At 35.2% G+C, this 16,473-nt stretch overlaps 1 protein-coding gene across 4 annotated transcripts in view; it reads left to right on the forward strand.

Annotated features, from left to right (window-relative positions):
• The window catches only part of UBE2D1 (ubiquitin conjugating enzyme E2 D1), a 35,010-nt gene extending 22,957 nt beyond the window's left edge, over nucleotides 1–12,053 (forward strand). For 2 of the 4 annotated variants that reach the window (XM_059899218.1, XM_059899219.1), the window contains 5 exons: nucleotides 4,020–4,083; nucleotides 6,283–6,360; nucleotides 7,421–7,526; nucleotides 10,371–10,464; nucleotides 11,213–12,053. In XM_059899218.1, the coding sequence (XP_059755201.1) occupies nucleotides 4,078–4,083; nucleotides 6,283–6,360; nucleotides 7,421–7,526; nucleotides 10,371–10,464; nucleotides 11,213–11,258 (330 nt within the window). In that variant the 5' untranslated portion in view covers nucleotides 4,020–4,077 and the 3' untranslated portion in view covers nucleotides 11,259–12,053. Of the gene's footprint in view, nucleotides 1–4,019; nucleotides 4,084–4,176; nucleotides 4,209–6,282; nucleotides 6,361–7,420; nucleotides 7,527–10,370; nucleotides 10,465–11,212 lie in introns of all 4 variants that reach the window. The other 2 variants (XM_059899217.1, XM_059899216.1) reach the window with 2 other exon arrangements.
• Nucleotides 12,054–16,473: the final 4,420 nt, after the last annotated feature.

Raw genomic sequence — 16,473 nt, forward strand, 5'->3', positions numbered from 1 at the left:
AACCACAATTAGAGATTATTTTCTTTTTCTTAAATTATATTTAATTGAAGTGTAGTTGATTTACAATGTTGTGTTAATTACTGCTATACAACAAAGTGATTCAGTTATACATATATATACGTATAGATATATACACACATTTTTTTAAAATAAATTTATTTATTTATTTATTTATTTATTTATGGCTCTGTTGGGTCTTCATTGCTGCGTGCGGGCTTTCTCTAGTTGTGGCGAGTGGGGGCTACTCTTCATTGCTGTGCGTGGGCTTCTCACTGCGGTGGCCTCTCCTGTTGCGGAGCACGGGCTCTAGGCGCGTGGGCTTCAGTAGCTGCGGCACGTGGGCTCAGTAGTTGTAGCTCATGGGCTCTAGAGCGCAGGCTCAGTAGTTGTGGCGCACGGGCTTAGTTTCTCCGCGGCATGTGGGATCCTCCCCAACAGAGGATCGAACCCATGTCCCCTGCACTGGCAGGTGGATTCCCAACCACTGTGCCACCAGGGAAGTCTCTACACACACATTCTTATGTATATATATTCTTTTCCATTATGGTTTATCATAGGATCCTGAATATAGTTCTCTGTGCTATACAGTAGGACCTTGTTGTTTATCCATTCTATATATAAAAGCTTATATCTGGGGCTTCCCTGGTGGCACAGTGGTTAAGAATCCACCTGCCAATGCAGGGGACATGGGTTTGAGCCCTGGTCCGGGAAGATCCCACGTGCCGCGGAGCAACTAAGCCCGTGCGCCACAACTACGGAGCCTGCGCTCTAGAGCCCATGAGCCACAGCTACTGAGCCCACACGCTACAACTACCGAAGCCTGCGCGCCTAGAGCCCATGCTCCACAACAAGAGAAGCCACTGCAATGAGAATCCCGCGCACCGCAGTGAAGAGTAGCCCCTGCTCTCTGCAACTAGAGAAAGCCTGCGCACAGCAACGAAGACCCAATGCAGCCAAAAATAAATTAATTAATTAAATAAATTTAAAAAAAAAAAGCTTACATCTGCTAACCCCAACCTCTCACTCCACCCCTCCCCCAACTCCCTCCCCCTTGGCAACCACCAATCTGTTCTCTATGTCTGTGATTCTGTTTCTGTTTCATAGGAGACTATCATTTTCTTATTAACTAGTTTTCTAGTTAAAGTAAGGGCCAAGAGGGACTTCCCTGGTGGTCCAGTGCTTAAGACTCCGTGCTCCCAATGCAGGGGACCCGGGTTCGATTCCTGGTCGGGGAACTAAGATCCCACATACCACGACTAAGCCTGCATGCTGCAACTAGAGAAGTCCACACGCCACAGCTAGACAAGCCCATATGCCACAACGAAGACCCAGCACAGCCAAAATAAATAAATAAAAATTTTTAAAAATTATCTCTTAGAAAAATAAAAATAAAATAAAATAAGGCCCAAGAAGTTCCATTTACCCATTTACACTAATGTTTAGAAAACTCAATATGATGAATCTTTTCAAAAGCAATTTCCTAAAAGACCGAATTAGAAAACAGTTAAGTAAAGCACAGTCATTCTAAAATGGGGCTATGGGGAATTCCCTGGTGGTCCAGTGGTTAGGACTCTGTGCTTCCACTGCAGGGGGCCCAGGTTCGATTCTTGGTGGGGGAACTAAGACCCCACAAGCCACCTGGTGAGGCCAAAAATAAATAAATAAATAAAATGGGACTATGACTTGGGAACTGCTCCTCCCCCAATCATTTAAACTGGTTCAATAATTGTATTCTACTACTGGAGAATTGGATGGTTGTTAGGAATCCTGTATTAACTTTACATTTATTTGAATGCCTACTATGTGCCAGAGACTGCTGTATGCTTCATATGTATCATTTTACTTGTTTGTCATAGAAACTGTGGATGAAAGTCATAATATCACTTTGCATTAAAGAAAACTGAGGCTTATAGAGGAGGAAAAAAAAAGTTTTGCCCAAGATCATGAGGCAGATGAGTGATGGCACCTGGACTTGAGCTTCAAAGCCTTGCTTTTTAAGCACTATCACTGAAATCTTCCTCTTTATTGTTTAACTATACCGGGACCAAAGAAGCTGCTAACTCTGTTTAGTTAATTCTTGTCAGGAAGAGAAGGACAGCAGGAACTGTGGGGAAAAAACAACAAAAACAAAAAGTACTGAGGTATACTGGAAAAGACCCGAAGACTTGGAAGGAGACTTGAGTTTGCACTTGGCTCGGTTACTTAGCTCATATATCACTTTCTTAGGAAAGCCTTTCCCTATTCCTTGTTTGTCTCTATTAGGACACTGAACTGATTGCAGTGATTCTAAGGTGTACATCTTTTTCATTTTAACATTTCTAAAATCTGGACATGTCTTATAATTGTTGGTGTCTTAAAATTAATTGACAGTGTTTCTCCTTAATTATTAGTACATAAAATAAGGATGTGATTTACCATTGATGGCATCTTAGATTTGATGAGTGCAGTATTTGTTTACATGTGTTCCCATGAAAATGTTTACAGCATTCCCACAGTTTTTAAATAACAGGTATATACAGTGATTTTTCTGATTTCTAGTCTAATTCTCTTCTAAGCTCTAGCACTGTATGTTGAATAAATTTTCCTTTGATTTCACAAGGATCACAGATTCAGTGTATCTGCTTTCCAAATCAACATGTCTTATAGTATATTCCCACATCTCAGTAAATGGTATCTACACCTGTAGAAGCTGAAAAGCTAGAAGTCCCACTGCCAGGGTTTGAATACCAGTTCCACCCTATACTAGTTCTGTGAGCACACAGTGAAGCGTGTCACCTTTATTCTTCATTTGTAAAATGGGAAGCATAATAACACCTACCTCTCAGGATTATTAAGATGGTAAAACATCGAGTAAATATTAGCTGCTGCTAGTCTTCGACATATATACTTGTGACCTTTCTCCTTCCTCTGTACATGTAATTCATCGTCAGTCCTGTTATAAGTAGGCCTTTCACAATATCCCAGATCCATCCTCTTTTTTATCTGCCGCTTCTCCAGTCCAAGCCCCTGTTATAGCCTGTAATAACTAATCTGGTAGCTTCTCCTCTTTCCCATCTGTGATCCATTCAATACATAGACCAGTCAGAGCCATCTTTTAAATCAGATTATGCTACTTCTTAAAACCCCTCCCAATGCACTTGGTATAAAACCCCCAATCCTTAATATGGTGTATATTGTTCTCAGTTTTCTGCCTGGACTCTGCCTACTCTTTCATCCTCATCTTATGCCACTCTGCCTCACGTTACTCATTTCTCCCAAAACTGACTCCCACTCATCCTTTTGATTTCAGCTGAAATGTCACTTTCTCAAAGACATTCCCTTATCTTTGTAACTAAATTAGGTTCTTCAGTTCTAATATATAGTCTTTTATATTGAATTTACACCTTTCATAGTTGGTGGTGATCTTTTCCTTCCCAACTGAAGGTAAATTATTTCCCCAAAGTCATAGAGCTAGTTATGGTAGGATTGGAATGCCAGCCTAGGACTGGCCAACTAAAGCTGTGCCATTTCCATGATCCTTCCTTTGCTTCCTTGAGAGCAGAAAAGAGCATATGAATCAATGTGCTAGCCTTTAAAATATGGCCCAACTGCTCTCCTTTCTTTCCATTTAACCTTCATGTTGTTCCTTAAATATCCATCTCTCTGTGAGCCTTCACTCTCCCAAATTAGATTATAAACTGGTTGAAGTAGGATCTGTTTTTTATATATTATACACCTAGCATTTACATAAGTTACCCTGCATATAATAGATACTCAAAAATAGTTTGTCTTAGGGATGCTAAAGAAAAAATTTTTTTTAATCCATTTAATTTTTTCAGGGTTTGGAGCTGTCTCATGAAGGAATTTAATACCTCATTCCATATTCTTCTACCCATCAGTGACAGAGTATAGTTTATGTGTCCATATTGTGAATAGAACTGCCTAAAATGATTTTTAAATGAGTAGTTTGTGTCTTCATGGATTATTATGCTTGTTTCACTGGAAAAGAATTAACCTTAAGTATTTTTGCCTTGCTTCAGGAATTGAGTGATCTACAGCGTGACCCACCTGCTCACTGTTCGGCTGGACCTGTGGGAGATGACTGTAAGCTTTGCTCTCTTGCTAGGATTTTGCTACCATTAATAATACAGGTTTGAACACTTGTTAATGACTCCAAAACTCCTTTGTTTGTTTCAGTGTTCCACTGGCAAGCAACTATTATGGGGCCCGTAAGTATGATTCATTTGTGTGAAATTAATCCCCTCAGCCATCCTTCATTCTTGGCATTTCACCTTTGATCAGATGTTTGTGGCTAGGGTTGAATTTTCTTGTACTCTGAATCACTCAGAAAGCAAAATATGAGTAAAGGATTTATGATGATTTTCTAGAGCCCTGATGGCAAATACTTGCTGGGAACACATTTACAATACTTTGCCAAATCCTTGATCATTATACATAATAATGAATCACCCACAATTTGCAACCAGGCTGCGTGTTTATCTTTTTTTAAACACAGGAAGTCAGTTGTTCAGAACTAAGCGTAATTACTCTCACATCAACATTTTAGTAGGTTAGAAATAAGTCTAATTAACCCAGTAATGGAATTCCTACAAGTAACAAGTACCAATTTGCAGTAAGTTTCATCACTGTTCCTGTGTGTGAGAGGAACGGATAAAATATTGCAATGGCTCTATTGTTGCCACATCATGAATTTGCCTCTTTTGTTGCATTGTCCTGAACTCAGAATTACCTGCTATTCTATGATTGGCTTCTCTTAATACTTATTACCTTTGTTAAGATTATTTCTTTCTACACGTGAGAAGCAGTTATGACTTTTCTTTCTGTGGGCAAAAATCTGATTGCATAAGAATGGGCACTGACAGCTCAAATCTACTTTCTGGGTAAAGACTGCATTAGTAACATGTTTCCGTTAACATCATTCTCTCCTCCCTCACTTGAAAGATCTTTATCTAGTAAGCCATAAAGTTTTTAATCATATTGCCTCATGCTTAACTTTTAAAAAATACAACAGTTATTGAATTTTCAGAGCAGGAGTCCTGAGCAAGTGTCTTAAATTACTAAATTGTTTTATTAAGTTAGTTTTTTAAAGGGTGAAGTGCAACATATTTATTTAACAACTTTTAATGAGAATCTAGTTATTTGATTTTCATTGCTTACCAAGAACCTTCAAAATAATATCAAGTCTCACCCTTACCATTTGAATTATAGCCCATCACAAATATTTCTCAGGTGAATCACATGTAGCAAATGGTTACAGTTATGTTACTCATACCCTCTTTATTGTAGTAATGTAAATATGCCACTCAATAATATAATTTGAACATCTAAGAAGACCATATCTGTTGATTGTAATTAACTTACATTTTCTACATTCCTTATAATTTTTGATGAACTAGAATTAAACTACGTGTATAGTAAGAATAATTATACGGTACAGTCCTCTAATGTATATGTAGAAACTTAAGGAGGAAGTAATGATAGCCTTGCTATTATTACCAAAATGTTAATATACATGATACTTTTAATTAAATATAAATGAATGAAAATAGAATTTAAGATATTTTTGCTACTTTCTTCCCCCTTTTCCCTTTTTTTAATCATCCTTTTTTTTTCTTGCTTGTAACATTATAAGTATTTCCTAATTGCTATAAAGAGATATGGCCAAGCTTAAATTCCTCTTGTAAATTTGAATCCTAATTCGATAATTCTATGAAACTGAATTTATCTAGTTTTGTTAGGGGCTTTTTTGCATTTCCCATGTTGTTTTGTAAACTGTTACTAAGTGAAGATTTGAGCTCTAAATTATGTAACAGTGTCACTTAGCCTTTTCTTTTCATAAGTTGGTCCTTTCAGTTCATCTCTATTCTTGCCCCTTAAAGGACCATGAGAACTTAAGTTTTATAATTAAGAAGAAAAACACTAGCCCCAACCCTTTTCTTTTATACTGATTACTGCTACAGAAAATTATTCTTTTCTCACAGCAGTCTTGTGTGTTTACTGATCTTTAACAGTCTATACTCATAAACAGATTTGTTTGGGCAAGTCACACCACTCCACTATGTATGTCCTATTTTTGTTTGTTTTAAACTATGATGTTGGCATGATTGTTGGAAAGTCCGCCTTCATGCCTGCAAAGAGAAACCTGTTTTTAAGGTAATTGATTTGAACTTATGACAAAATAATGGCATTTTTTTCAAACTGGTATATTTGGAGGGAATCATCTTGGGTTACTAATAATAAATATAGTAATCAAACACTGATGTGATTATTTTGTAATTTCAGCCTGATAGCGCGTATCAAGGTGGAGTCTTCTTTCTCACTGTACATTTTCCGACAGACTATCCTTTTAAACCACCAAAGGTATTTTTATTTTTATGATTGACGTGACTCCTGTGTCAGGGGTTTTACTCTCTATCCAGAGATATTTTCATGAAAAGACCGTGGGTAGGTTGGCATGTTCAAACTGTTCTGTAAAACCAGTGAATCTAAAATATGCTTTCTTACTCAAATATTATGTCTGTAAACAGAAGGCAGTATCTGTTAGGCTAGAAATTAGCTTTCCTACCTGTCTTTCCCTCTGCATTAGATATGTGTAGTTTGGGAAGTTTTTATGGTCAAGAGTTAGACTCTTCCATTCAGGGGATTATCTTTCCTAGGTTGACCCTTCTTTCTCAGTTTTTAAGTGTTCAACAAACATTTATTGAGCACCTACCATGTTCTGTTGCATTGGAGAATACAAAAGTAAATATGACATAGTCCTTTTATTTAGTGTAGGAAAGATGAAAACACATTCTTATTAAATTTAGCTTAGATCTAAAGAGGAAGCCAACAAATGATGGAGGTGTCAATGAGGGAGAAAATCATTAACAAATTCTGTCACTGAGGAAATAATTACTTTAGATTTTTAAAAACACCTAATTAACATTACATATGAAACGATGTAAAAACTCTCCTGGAAGATTAGAATTCTTGGTGGATTTGTTAGGGCAGGTAATAAGCTGGGGCCCCTCAACTTTCCTCTGGAATAAGGTCAGCAGCCTATTTCTAGATCCAGGTGTCAGTTGATAATCAAATTAAGAAAAGGATTGCTTTGAGGGTTGATGAAAGCCATGGTTAATTACTTCAGGTGCTACTCAACCAGTCATACCACCTATTACAGACTTATTTATCACACTTTCCAAAATACTCCTCAATTCCTTGGGGTTGGGGAGAGCAGGAAACTGACTTTGCTTTCACATTATCAGTAGCTAAAGCTACGTGCACATAAAGTAGATGCTCATCCAGTTTGTGTTGAATACATTTCTCCTCTAAGATCACATAAAATTGAGGACATTTTACCCTAGAGCAAATTGGTTCTGTTTGCTTTCATAGTTCATGGATTGTCACAGTTTTGTTTTGTTTTGTTTTGTTTTATGTTTAGATTGCTTTCACAACAAAAATTTACCATCCAAACATAAACAGTAATGGAAGTATTTGTCTTGATATCCTGAGGTCACAATGGTCACCAGCTCTGACTGTATCAAAAGGTAATTTCATTTATCAGATTTGTAACAGTTGATAACAGTGAGACAGGAAAAATACAGCAGAAATATCTTAGGGACCAAAGTTTAAAAAAACCAATCTACTGTGTTTTCTTCTGCTTTGCTTTTGCTTTCCTTTCATGGCTTTTATATTACTCTTGCTTGGGGGGTTGATGGGCAGATCTAAATGATGAAATGAAAGAAATTTAAAATGTTAGAACTAGGAACTTGGGGATAAGACTGTTGACATTTCACCCCTTTAGTTTGGGCTTTATCTTTAAAAAGAGACAGGGACAGAGAGAGAGACACACAGAAGTAAAAATAAGATTTTAGGACCAGATGTCCCATTCATTAAATGGAATTATTTATTGACATGATGAGTAAAGCTTTACGTCTCCTTTACTTCATCTCAGAGGAAATGTCAGATTGGCAGATAAAGTAAATGATTTAAAATGAAAGACAGGAATTCCTTGGCAGTCCAGTAGTTAGGACTCCATGCTTTCACTGCCGAGGGCCCAGCTTCAGTCCCTTGTCGGGGAACTAAGATCCCACAAGCTGCATGGTGTGGCCAAAAAAAATGAAAGACATATTTCACACTTTAGAATAATGTAGTATATATAGCATGTCAGTCTAAACTTCAAATAATCAGTAGCATCATTGTAAGGACTGATACATAATCCATGCAGATTCTCAACTTTCACAGTTGCATAGCATTATTCTTTGCTAAATTATGAGATGTGTATATAGGGCATCTGAAGCCGTTTGTTTCACTAGCTAATGTTATTTGCTTTGCCAGCCTCTTAATTTTGTCTTGTTTCTCTAACAGAAGAGAGCCCGAGTTATTGTTTTGAGTTAGAGCCATCTAACCCTGAAAGTAACTTGGTAGTTTCCCCTTTTTATAAAATTTAAGAAAACTGTTTCTCTTGAAGGATTTGGGGGAGGAATCCATGATTATTAAAAAAAATTTTTTTAAATAAATGCTACCTGAATATATAACTTGTTTTAAAAATTGATAAGGTTTAGAGGAAGCAGTGTCCATAGCCATGATTATTTCAAGTATTAGATAAGTAACAGCCCTTCAGATCAGTTAGTTATTCATGAATGGCAAATTTTCTGATCTAACATATCCCTATAAAATGTTCACATAGATTCTAGTGTCCTTTTAAAAATCTTTCACATAATATAACTGTTACACACTAGATATAGGAAAGATACTGTGTCATAGGGTTTTTCAAATTAATATTCTCTTTCCTGGAATAGGATCACAAAATGAAATTCATTTAGCATATGCAGCTAAATACTTAGAGAGCGCAGACTGCCAGATGTTGAACACTTACCTTCTGCCATTGGTAGCTTTTTATAAAAAATAGTTTTGTTAGCTTCTAGAAACTGTCCTTTAAGAACAGTTTCAAACAGCCTCAGTTTCCTCATATGTCAAATGGGGATTATAATAGTATTACCACATATGGTTACTATGCAACTAGCACATAGTAAGCATTCAAATGAACGTTATATATTGTTATCTTTTTCCTTATCTGAAAACATTTGATTTGTGTGCATAATAGTGAAATCAGGGCACAGGGCTCTTGGCAGCAGGAGTGGGGAGATGAGGAACTTCCCTCTTGCCTATTTTATAAAGTAGCTTATATTTTCTTTATTTGTACATTTTTCACTTTTTAATATTTTAAATGTCTTATTTTGCTTTTTATCATGAGTTTAGTTTGGAAACTTTCTGGAGGTGTGAGCCCAGATAACTTCCCCAGTTGGTTTAATATACAGGCTTGAAATTCCATTGGGCAGATGAAAGATTAAAAAGATGAATTAAATATTAGTTTTTGTTAGCCCGTAGCACCCCCTTTCCAAGTCATTTAAGAATCAACTCTGCCTTCCTTATAAATTCACCTTTGGATTTGTAAGAGTAGGAAAAGATAAAGGAACATAGTAGAGGAAGGTGAAGATGGAATGTTGTTCCAAAGATTCCACGTATCCCCTCAGCAGTGGTGGCATGGAAGCAGACAAATGAGGAACCAGTGTCCTTGTTCCCTTCTTTTTCAGATACTTAGTTGTTTGTTTTTTCAAGTGTAGCTATTTGCATTAGTATTTTGATACAACATGCAAGAAACAACTACTATAATTTATCAATTTTCATTTATATTTAAAAATATACAAGTTATGTAATGATAGCTGTGCCTATTATTTTTAAATGCATTTGCTACAAATAATGTACATGGAATAAAAAAAATTCATTGAAAATAATCTTACAAATCTTCCTTCTTTAGCTCTAAGCCCAAGTAAAACAGTGCATGAGCTCCATCTCCCAAAGCGGTTTGAACTGTTAACTGTAATTTGATTGCTTTACCTTGAACTGTTTAGGACACAGATTTTCTGCATTAAAGTAGAATAAAAAGTGGACAGTTTTCTTATTAAAGTAAAAAAGTATCTCTAAGAAACATCTAAAGTTAGGATGCTCTTCTAATATTTTTCCAACTATGTACCATCTGGGGTATATGTGTGTTACCTAAAAAATATTTTTGTAGAGAACTCTTGAGTTTAAAAGTTAATAGCTACTTTGGAGATTCACATTTTTAAAATAAATAGAAATTCAAATAGAATTTAAAATTGCAAAAGTGATAATAATTTTGTATTATATACACTGTATGGTAATTTTGTAATTTAAAAAATTAAAGATATTTGCTGCCAACCAAAATTAATCTCAAATGTAATTTAATGTGTTCATTTTGTTTTTTTCTTTATAAGTTTATTGTCTATTCAGTAAAATTATTTTCACATGTGTAATTCATATAGAGTAGAAAGCTTATTACTTAATATGATGTTCTCTTTTAAATCTAGTTTTATTGTCCATATGTTCTCTGCTTTGTGACCCTAACCCAGATGACCCCTTAGTACCAGATATTGCACAAATCTATAAATCAGACAAAGAAAAGTAAGTGTTTGCTTATATTAGTTTCTATTTGGGTGCATTTCTATGTAGTCTGCCAAAACATAAGTATTATCAATGTATTGAAGTACATTTAGTTATGCTTATTGTGTTTATGTTAAGTTTGTTTATCTTTCCAGTGGAGTAAACCTTTCTTTTTAAATTCTGTTACTCCTTTTACAAAAAATCTCATCCCTTCCCACTTGTTGTTTCATCCTTTACTATTTAATAGTACTTGTTCTGCATTTACATAGTATGCATGTTTTTTGATAGTAACTATCAAACTATCTATAATTCTAAGTAGTAAATTTAAAATTTAAAAAGTTGATAATTGGAAATTACTGAATATCATATTCCGTACCTTCTCCCAGGAAAAGTTATCCTTAACTACCCCTAAACTGACCTGATTTTCAAGGTGCTACATCTTGCTGGCACCATTGATTCATTTGCATTTTACAGATAATGACCATTCAGGGTTGGCATTTACAGATTTGTATTAGAAATTGATTTCTTTATTTCGTTGTGTATAACTTAGGTACGTTTTCATATAGGTTGTAAAGAGATCCATTAGTTTAAAAAATCGCTCATGTTTTCTGTTTTATTTATGCATGAACCTAAGTCACATTGACCCAATAATTGGTATATGTATGATTATTGCAGTTAAGCATAAAAAAGGTATACAGTTTTACATAGACAGATCTTCTAAAAGATTTAATTTGTATGTTTTTACTGTATCCCTTTTGTATGTCTACAGATACAACAGACACGCAAGAGAATGGACTCAGAAATATGCAATGTAAAATCAAAAAAAATTTCATATATACCAGAGTACTGTAAAATCTAGGTTTTTTTCAACATTAGCAGTAAATCGAGCACTGTTTACTGTTTCATTGTACCATGAAATCCTTTGATTTTTACCCATTTTAAATGTATTTCTGAAGCAAGACAAAACAAACTTCCAAAAATATTCTTGAGACTGTGATGAGAGCATTTATCATTTTGTATGCATTGAGAAAGACATTTATTATGGTTTTTAAGATACTTGGACATCTGCATCTTCAGCTTACAAGATCTACAATGCATCTGAAAAGCAACCAAATTATTTTTTGCTGAAACTAGATGTTTTTACATGAAAAATACTGTATGTGTTGTCTAAGATGTCGTCAGTTATATAAATCTGTATTCAGATTTCATTCTTTGTTAGCTCACTTTATAATTTGTATTTTTTTACTGTATAGACTAAATATATTCTATTTACATGTATGTCAACTCGTTACTTTTTTCCTGTGAACAGTATTGAAAAAACCCAACAGCTGATAATGAAATGAATTAACTGTCCGTCTCCCTTGTCTTAGGGTATTCTGTAGATTGATTGCAGATTTCTTAAACCTGAAATGATCTTTACACTGTAATTCTCAGTATACTGATTATGGAGAAACACTTGTTTTGATTTTGTTATACTTGACTTAACTTTATTACAATGTGAATTAATTGCACTGCTAAGTAGGAAGACGTGTAACTTTTATTTGTTGCTATTCACATCTGAATTTTTTTCTGTATAGGCAATATTATATTGACACCTTTTACAGATCTTAATGTAGCTTTTTCCATTTAAATAAAATGCTTTTTCTAATATTTGTCTTGATTACTTAAAAAGATAAAAAATTACTTTATAAGTAAGGATCAATACTCTATATAAAATTTTGCATGGAAATTAATTCCAAATTGTAAGGATGAAGTCTGTTGTATTTGGCACTAGTCACCATTAATTATATAAATTTTATTGCTTTAGGTTTCTATTGATATCTGTTTACTAAATTGTCAATCTAGAGGATGATATACACTGGTCCCTTGTTATTGAAGAGAATTTAGGATATGTTGGCATTTGTCTTGGATCACATCTAAAATGAATTATTTTCTAAGGTACTGAGATGAATGTAAGACAGTGTCACCTACATTGAAGAAAAGTCTTTATAGACCTGAAGAATAATTAGGTTAATTCATTAAAATGCCCCTCTAGATATAACTGACGTTGTATTTCCTAACATTTTAAAATCTAGAATTTCTAAAACAGAATTTTAGTGCCACAGTTCACAGTTTGAAAGAGGACATCCATTTTTTACCGTAGAAGTTATACAGAAAATTCTAAAATGACACTTTCCCTCTGTTTTATAAATTGTCAGTTAAAATGATTTAAATGAGCAGGTTATCTTTGCATATTTTAAAGAAAGCTAGAAAGTTCTAATGTTTTAACTTGGAAAAAAAATGTCTCTAATTATTAGCATGCTTACCAAACTTGAGTGTCATTTTTAAGAAGAGTTGTAGCTCTTCTGATTATTTCAGTAGCTGTTTAAGTGTGCAAAAATCTGTTATGGGTGTAGTCATTAGCAAAGAATGTAAATCACTTAAGTATTTTACCATGGGTCATTATTATTAAAGCACAAAATAACCCATTGTTAAAAAATGTTTTTATAAATGAATGTAAAATAATTAAATGAATTGTGAGATGGATGTTTAAGAAAATATAGGTTTAAAAAGTAACTATATTAAGTGATGTCTTGAAACAGCCATATCATGAAGAATACTACTATGTTATTATAAGCTACATTGGCCCAGAATTTGAACACTCAGCATCATTAGATTTAAGTATTTAGTATATTTTGATAATAAAGGGTTTTGTTTCTTGAATATCTTTCACTTTTTTAAAAACTTTTGTGTGGCATTTATTTTTGGAAATGTCTTTTTTTCTGTATTAAAGTTTTGAAACTTACCTAACACTCTAACTCTGTTTGCCTTTGCTTACATCTGAATTGTACAACCACTCTCTTGAGTGAGCACAAGTTCTCGTAATTAATTAAAAAATCTTAGAAGTTCAGCAATGGCATAATGATCAGCCAGATCAGTATTTTGGGTTTGTTGTTTTGTTTAATTCTAACAAAGGTTACATCAGTTACCTAACTGTAAATCCGAAGCCAAGGACCTTCCTCCGTAGATCAACCATTAATTTAAGGACCTCCTGGGAGTGAGGAAAATGGATAGTCTTTTGGAGTTTTACGGTCCTACCTCTTGAAGTCTTGAATTCTGAACACTCGTAACTGCCACATACAATAAATCCATGATACAGGCTGTAAGGGGTAACCTCACCCTCATCCCCCCAACTATCTCTAATTCCTGAACAAGCTTTACACATGCATATGTAAATCATATACAATTACTCATTTTTGCTTTACGTTATACCCCCACCCCTCCATGAACTCTGTTAGGGAAAATTTTAAATTTACTTTGTCAATTAAGCAATTTCAAAGGATCAAAAGGTATTAGGTGAGGAACACAAACACAGAGCACCAGGGCAACCCTAAGAGTTAATATTCAGAAGAGTAACTTTTGGGGCTTCCCTGGTGGTGCAGTGGTTAAGAATCCACCTGCCATTGCTGGGGACACGGGTTCAAGCCCTGGTCCGGGAAGATCCCACATGCCGCGGAGCAGCTAAGCCCGTGCACCACAACTACTGAGCCTGCGCTCTAGAGCCCGCGAGCCACAACTACTGAGCCCACGTGCTACAACTACTGAAGCCTGTGCACCTAGAGCCCGTGCTCCGCAACAAGAGAAGCCACCACAATGAGAAGCCCGTGCACCGCAATGAAGAGTAGCCCCTGCTCACCGCAACTAGAGAAAGTCCGTGCGCAGCAGCGAAGACCCAATGCAGCCCAAAATAAATAAGAGTAACTTTTTTTTAAACTTAATGATAAAAACAATACCACATGTAGTTTTTCATTTCTCATTATTTTATCACAATGATATGTTTATCTTCTTTGTACATGATTCCAGTCATTGATGTTTCACAGAATCCTGCTCTCTAACAGTTCTGTATTTTTAAGGTGGAAAGATTGGGGAAATGAATTTTCCTCTCGGATTAAGAGAGATTCTTGGTGAAGCTATTTATATCCTGTCTAGTTGTTGGTAGTCAATTTGAACTGGATTCAGAGTCCAGTCCAGTCCAATGTTTTAAAATTTGAGTTCTGCAGTAGAATCATTGGTCCTGTTACTCATTTTTATTAGGACTAGCCATGGAAAATGTGATTAATACTCTAGCCACGGCCATATAGCTTCAGTGTATTCAAATTGTTGACTTTGGTCTGTTAAGATACAGCACTTATCTTTTTAGTTGGCTTTGGTCTGTTAAGATACAGCACTTATCTTTTTAGTTTAAATCTTTTGTGATTATTAATATAATAAAATAACAAACATGAATTTTAAAAGTATACTTCTAGCACTCTATCAATGTAAACTATGACTGCCGAAAATTTTCTTTAAAGCAGAAGTTTAATTGCAGTTTAATAGCCCTAAAATGTAATTCAGATTATTTGTGAAAGTTCTAATTTTTTACAGTGCTTCTCTTTGACTATTCCGACAGTTGTGTTGTACAAACAGGGCAGCAGGTAGAGATTCATCTAATTTCACTTGTAAAAATTCATCTGTATAGATAACTAGTCATTTCTAAAAAAAAATTTTTTTGTACTTACATCTGCAAACTCCTAAACTGTATATTGATACACTTTGACCAGGAGTTTTTTTAGTAGTGGTGATAACTGAAAATTTGTGGACAGCTGACGTTTTGGGTAATAGAAATAATTTGTAACACAATAGTGTATTGGTGATAACCTAATAGTGTTTTATCACTTATTTGTATCATGTTACATTTAAATTTCTGCTCTCATTATCCTGTTATATATGTAAGAATGTGGTTTTAAATTGTAAATGAACTGAACTAATAGGAAGAGGGAATATTCACTTAAAAGTTCTAGCATTTGGAGGCATTTTTGTATAATAAGATACATTTTTTAAAAAACTTAGCGCTCTCTTAGGTTCTACTGTTGTAGAGGGAGGGATGTGCCTTTCTTACCCCAGGAGGAAGTTGCTTTTATTATGATGGCACATGTACAAGTTCTGAGCTATGCTTCCTCATATCATTTGCTTGCTTTTGTTAAAATCTTTTTAGTGCAAAAGATCACTATGAGTTGCATGTAAGATTTAATTGTTAACTTAATATACATATTGTGGGGAACAGTTGTGACACCACTTGTGTAAGCACTCCTGATACACCGGTTTAGGTGGTCCAGTGACCACCCACACATTCAGTGTGTCAATAGAAGAATTCACCAGACCAAGCATATGTTCATACTCACAGCTAAGATTTATTATAGCGACACAGCAAAGATATACAGCTCCCTCAGTAGGGGGAAAAGACAGATCATGAAGGAAATCATGAAGCTCTCTCTCAAGGGGCCACACAGAGCTCACTCTCCCTCCAACAGTGAAATGCAGGAACACAGGCACAGTGTTTCTGCCCAGGGAAGCCTGTTTGAAATGCAAAGTTCAGGGGTTTTAATAGGGGCTAAACCATGTAGGCACCCTTTGCCCACCAAAACTCCAGGCTCCCAGAAGGTAAGCAGGTGTTCACTGAAATCACATTGTTTATTTAAAAAGTCTAGTCAGGCTAGCATAGCAGATAGAACCTTATATCACATAGGGAAAGCTTTAAAAGCCATATTCCTTGATGCCAGCTGAAGGCCAACCTGGTAAGCCCTTCTAAAAATCAGACCTGCACTATTCATTGAAAAGACTGTTCTTTCTCCTTGAAAAGGTCTCTGTACCCTTGTCGAAAATCAACTGACCCTAGAGGTTTTTTATGGACTCTGAATTCTGTTCTAATGACCTATATGTCTTATGCTAACACCACACTACATTGATGACTAGCTGCATAGTAACTTTTGAAATCAAGAAGTGTGGATTTTCCAACTTTGTTCTTTTACAATATTGTTCTGACTATTCACATCCCTCGTGATTCAAAATGCATTTTAGGATCAGCTTCTCCATTTCTTCTGCTGAGATTTTCATTGGGATTTTATTGGATCTCTAGGGCAGTTTTGGTAAAGTTGGCATTTTTGTCCTGGTTATCTATTGCTGAATGACAAACCACCCTCAAGTGATGTAAAAGAACAGTTCTTGCTCATA

Source organism: Balaenoptera ricei, chromosome 16 (genome assembly GCF_028023285.1).
Source record: "Balaenoptera ricei isolate mBalRic1 chromosome 16, mBalRic1.hap2, whole genome shotgun sequence".
Classification (NCBI taxonomy): domain Eukaryota; kingdom Metazoa; phylum Chordata; class Mammalia; order Artiodactyla; family Balaenopteridae; genus Balaenoptera; species Balaenoptera ricei.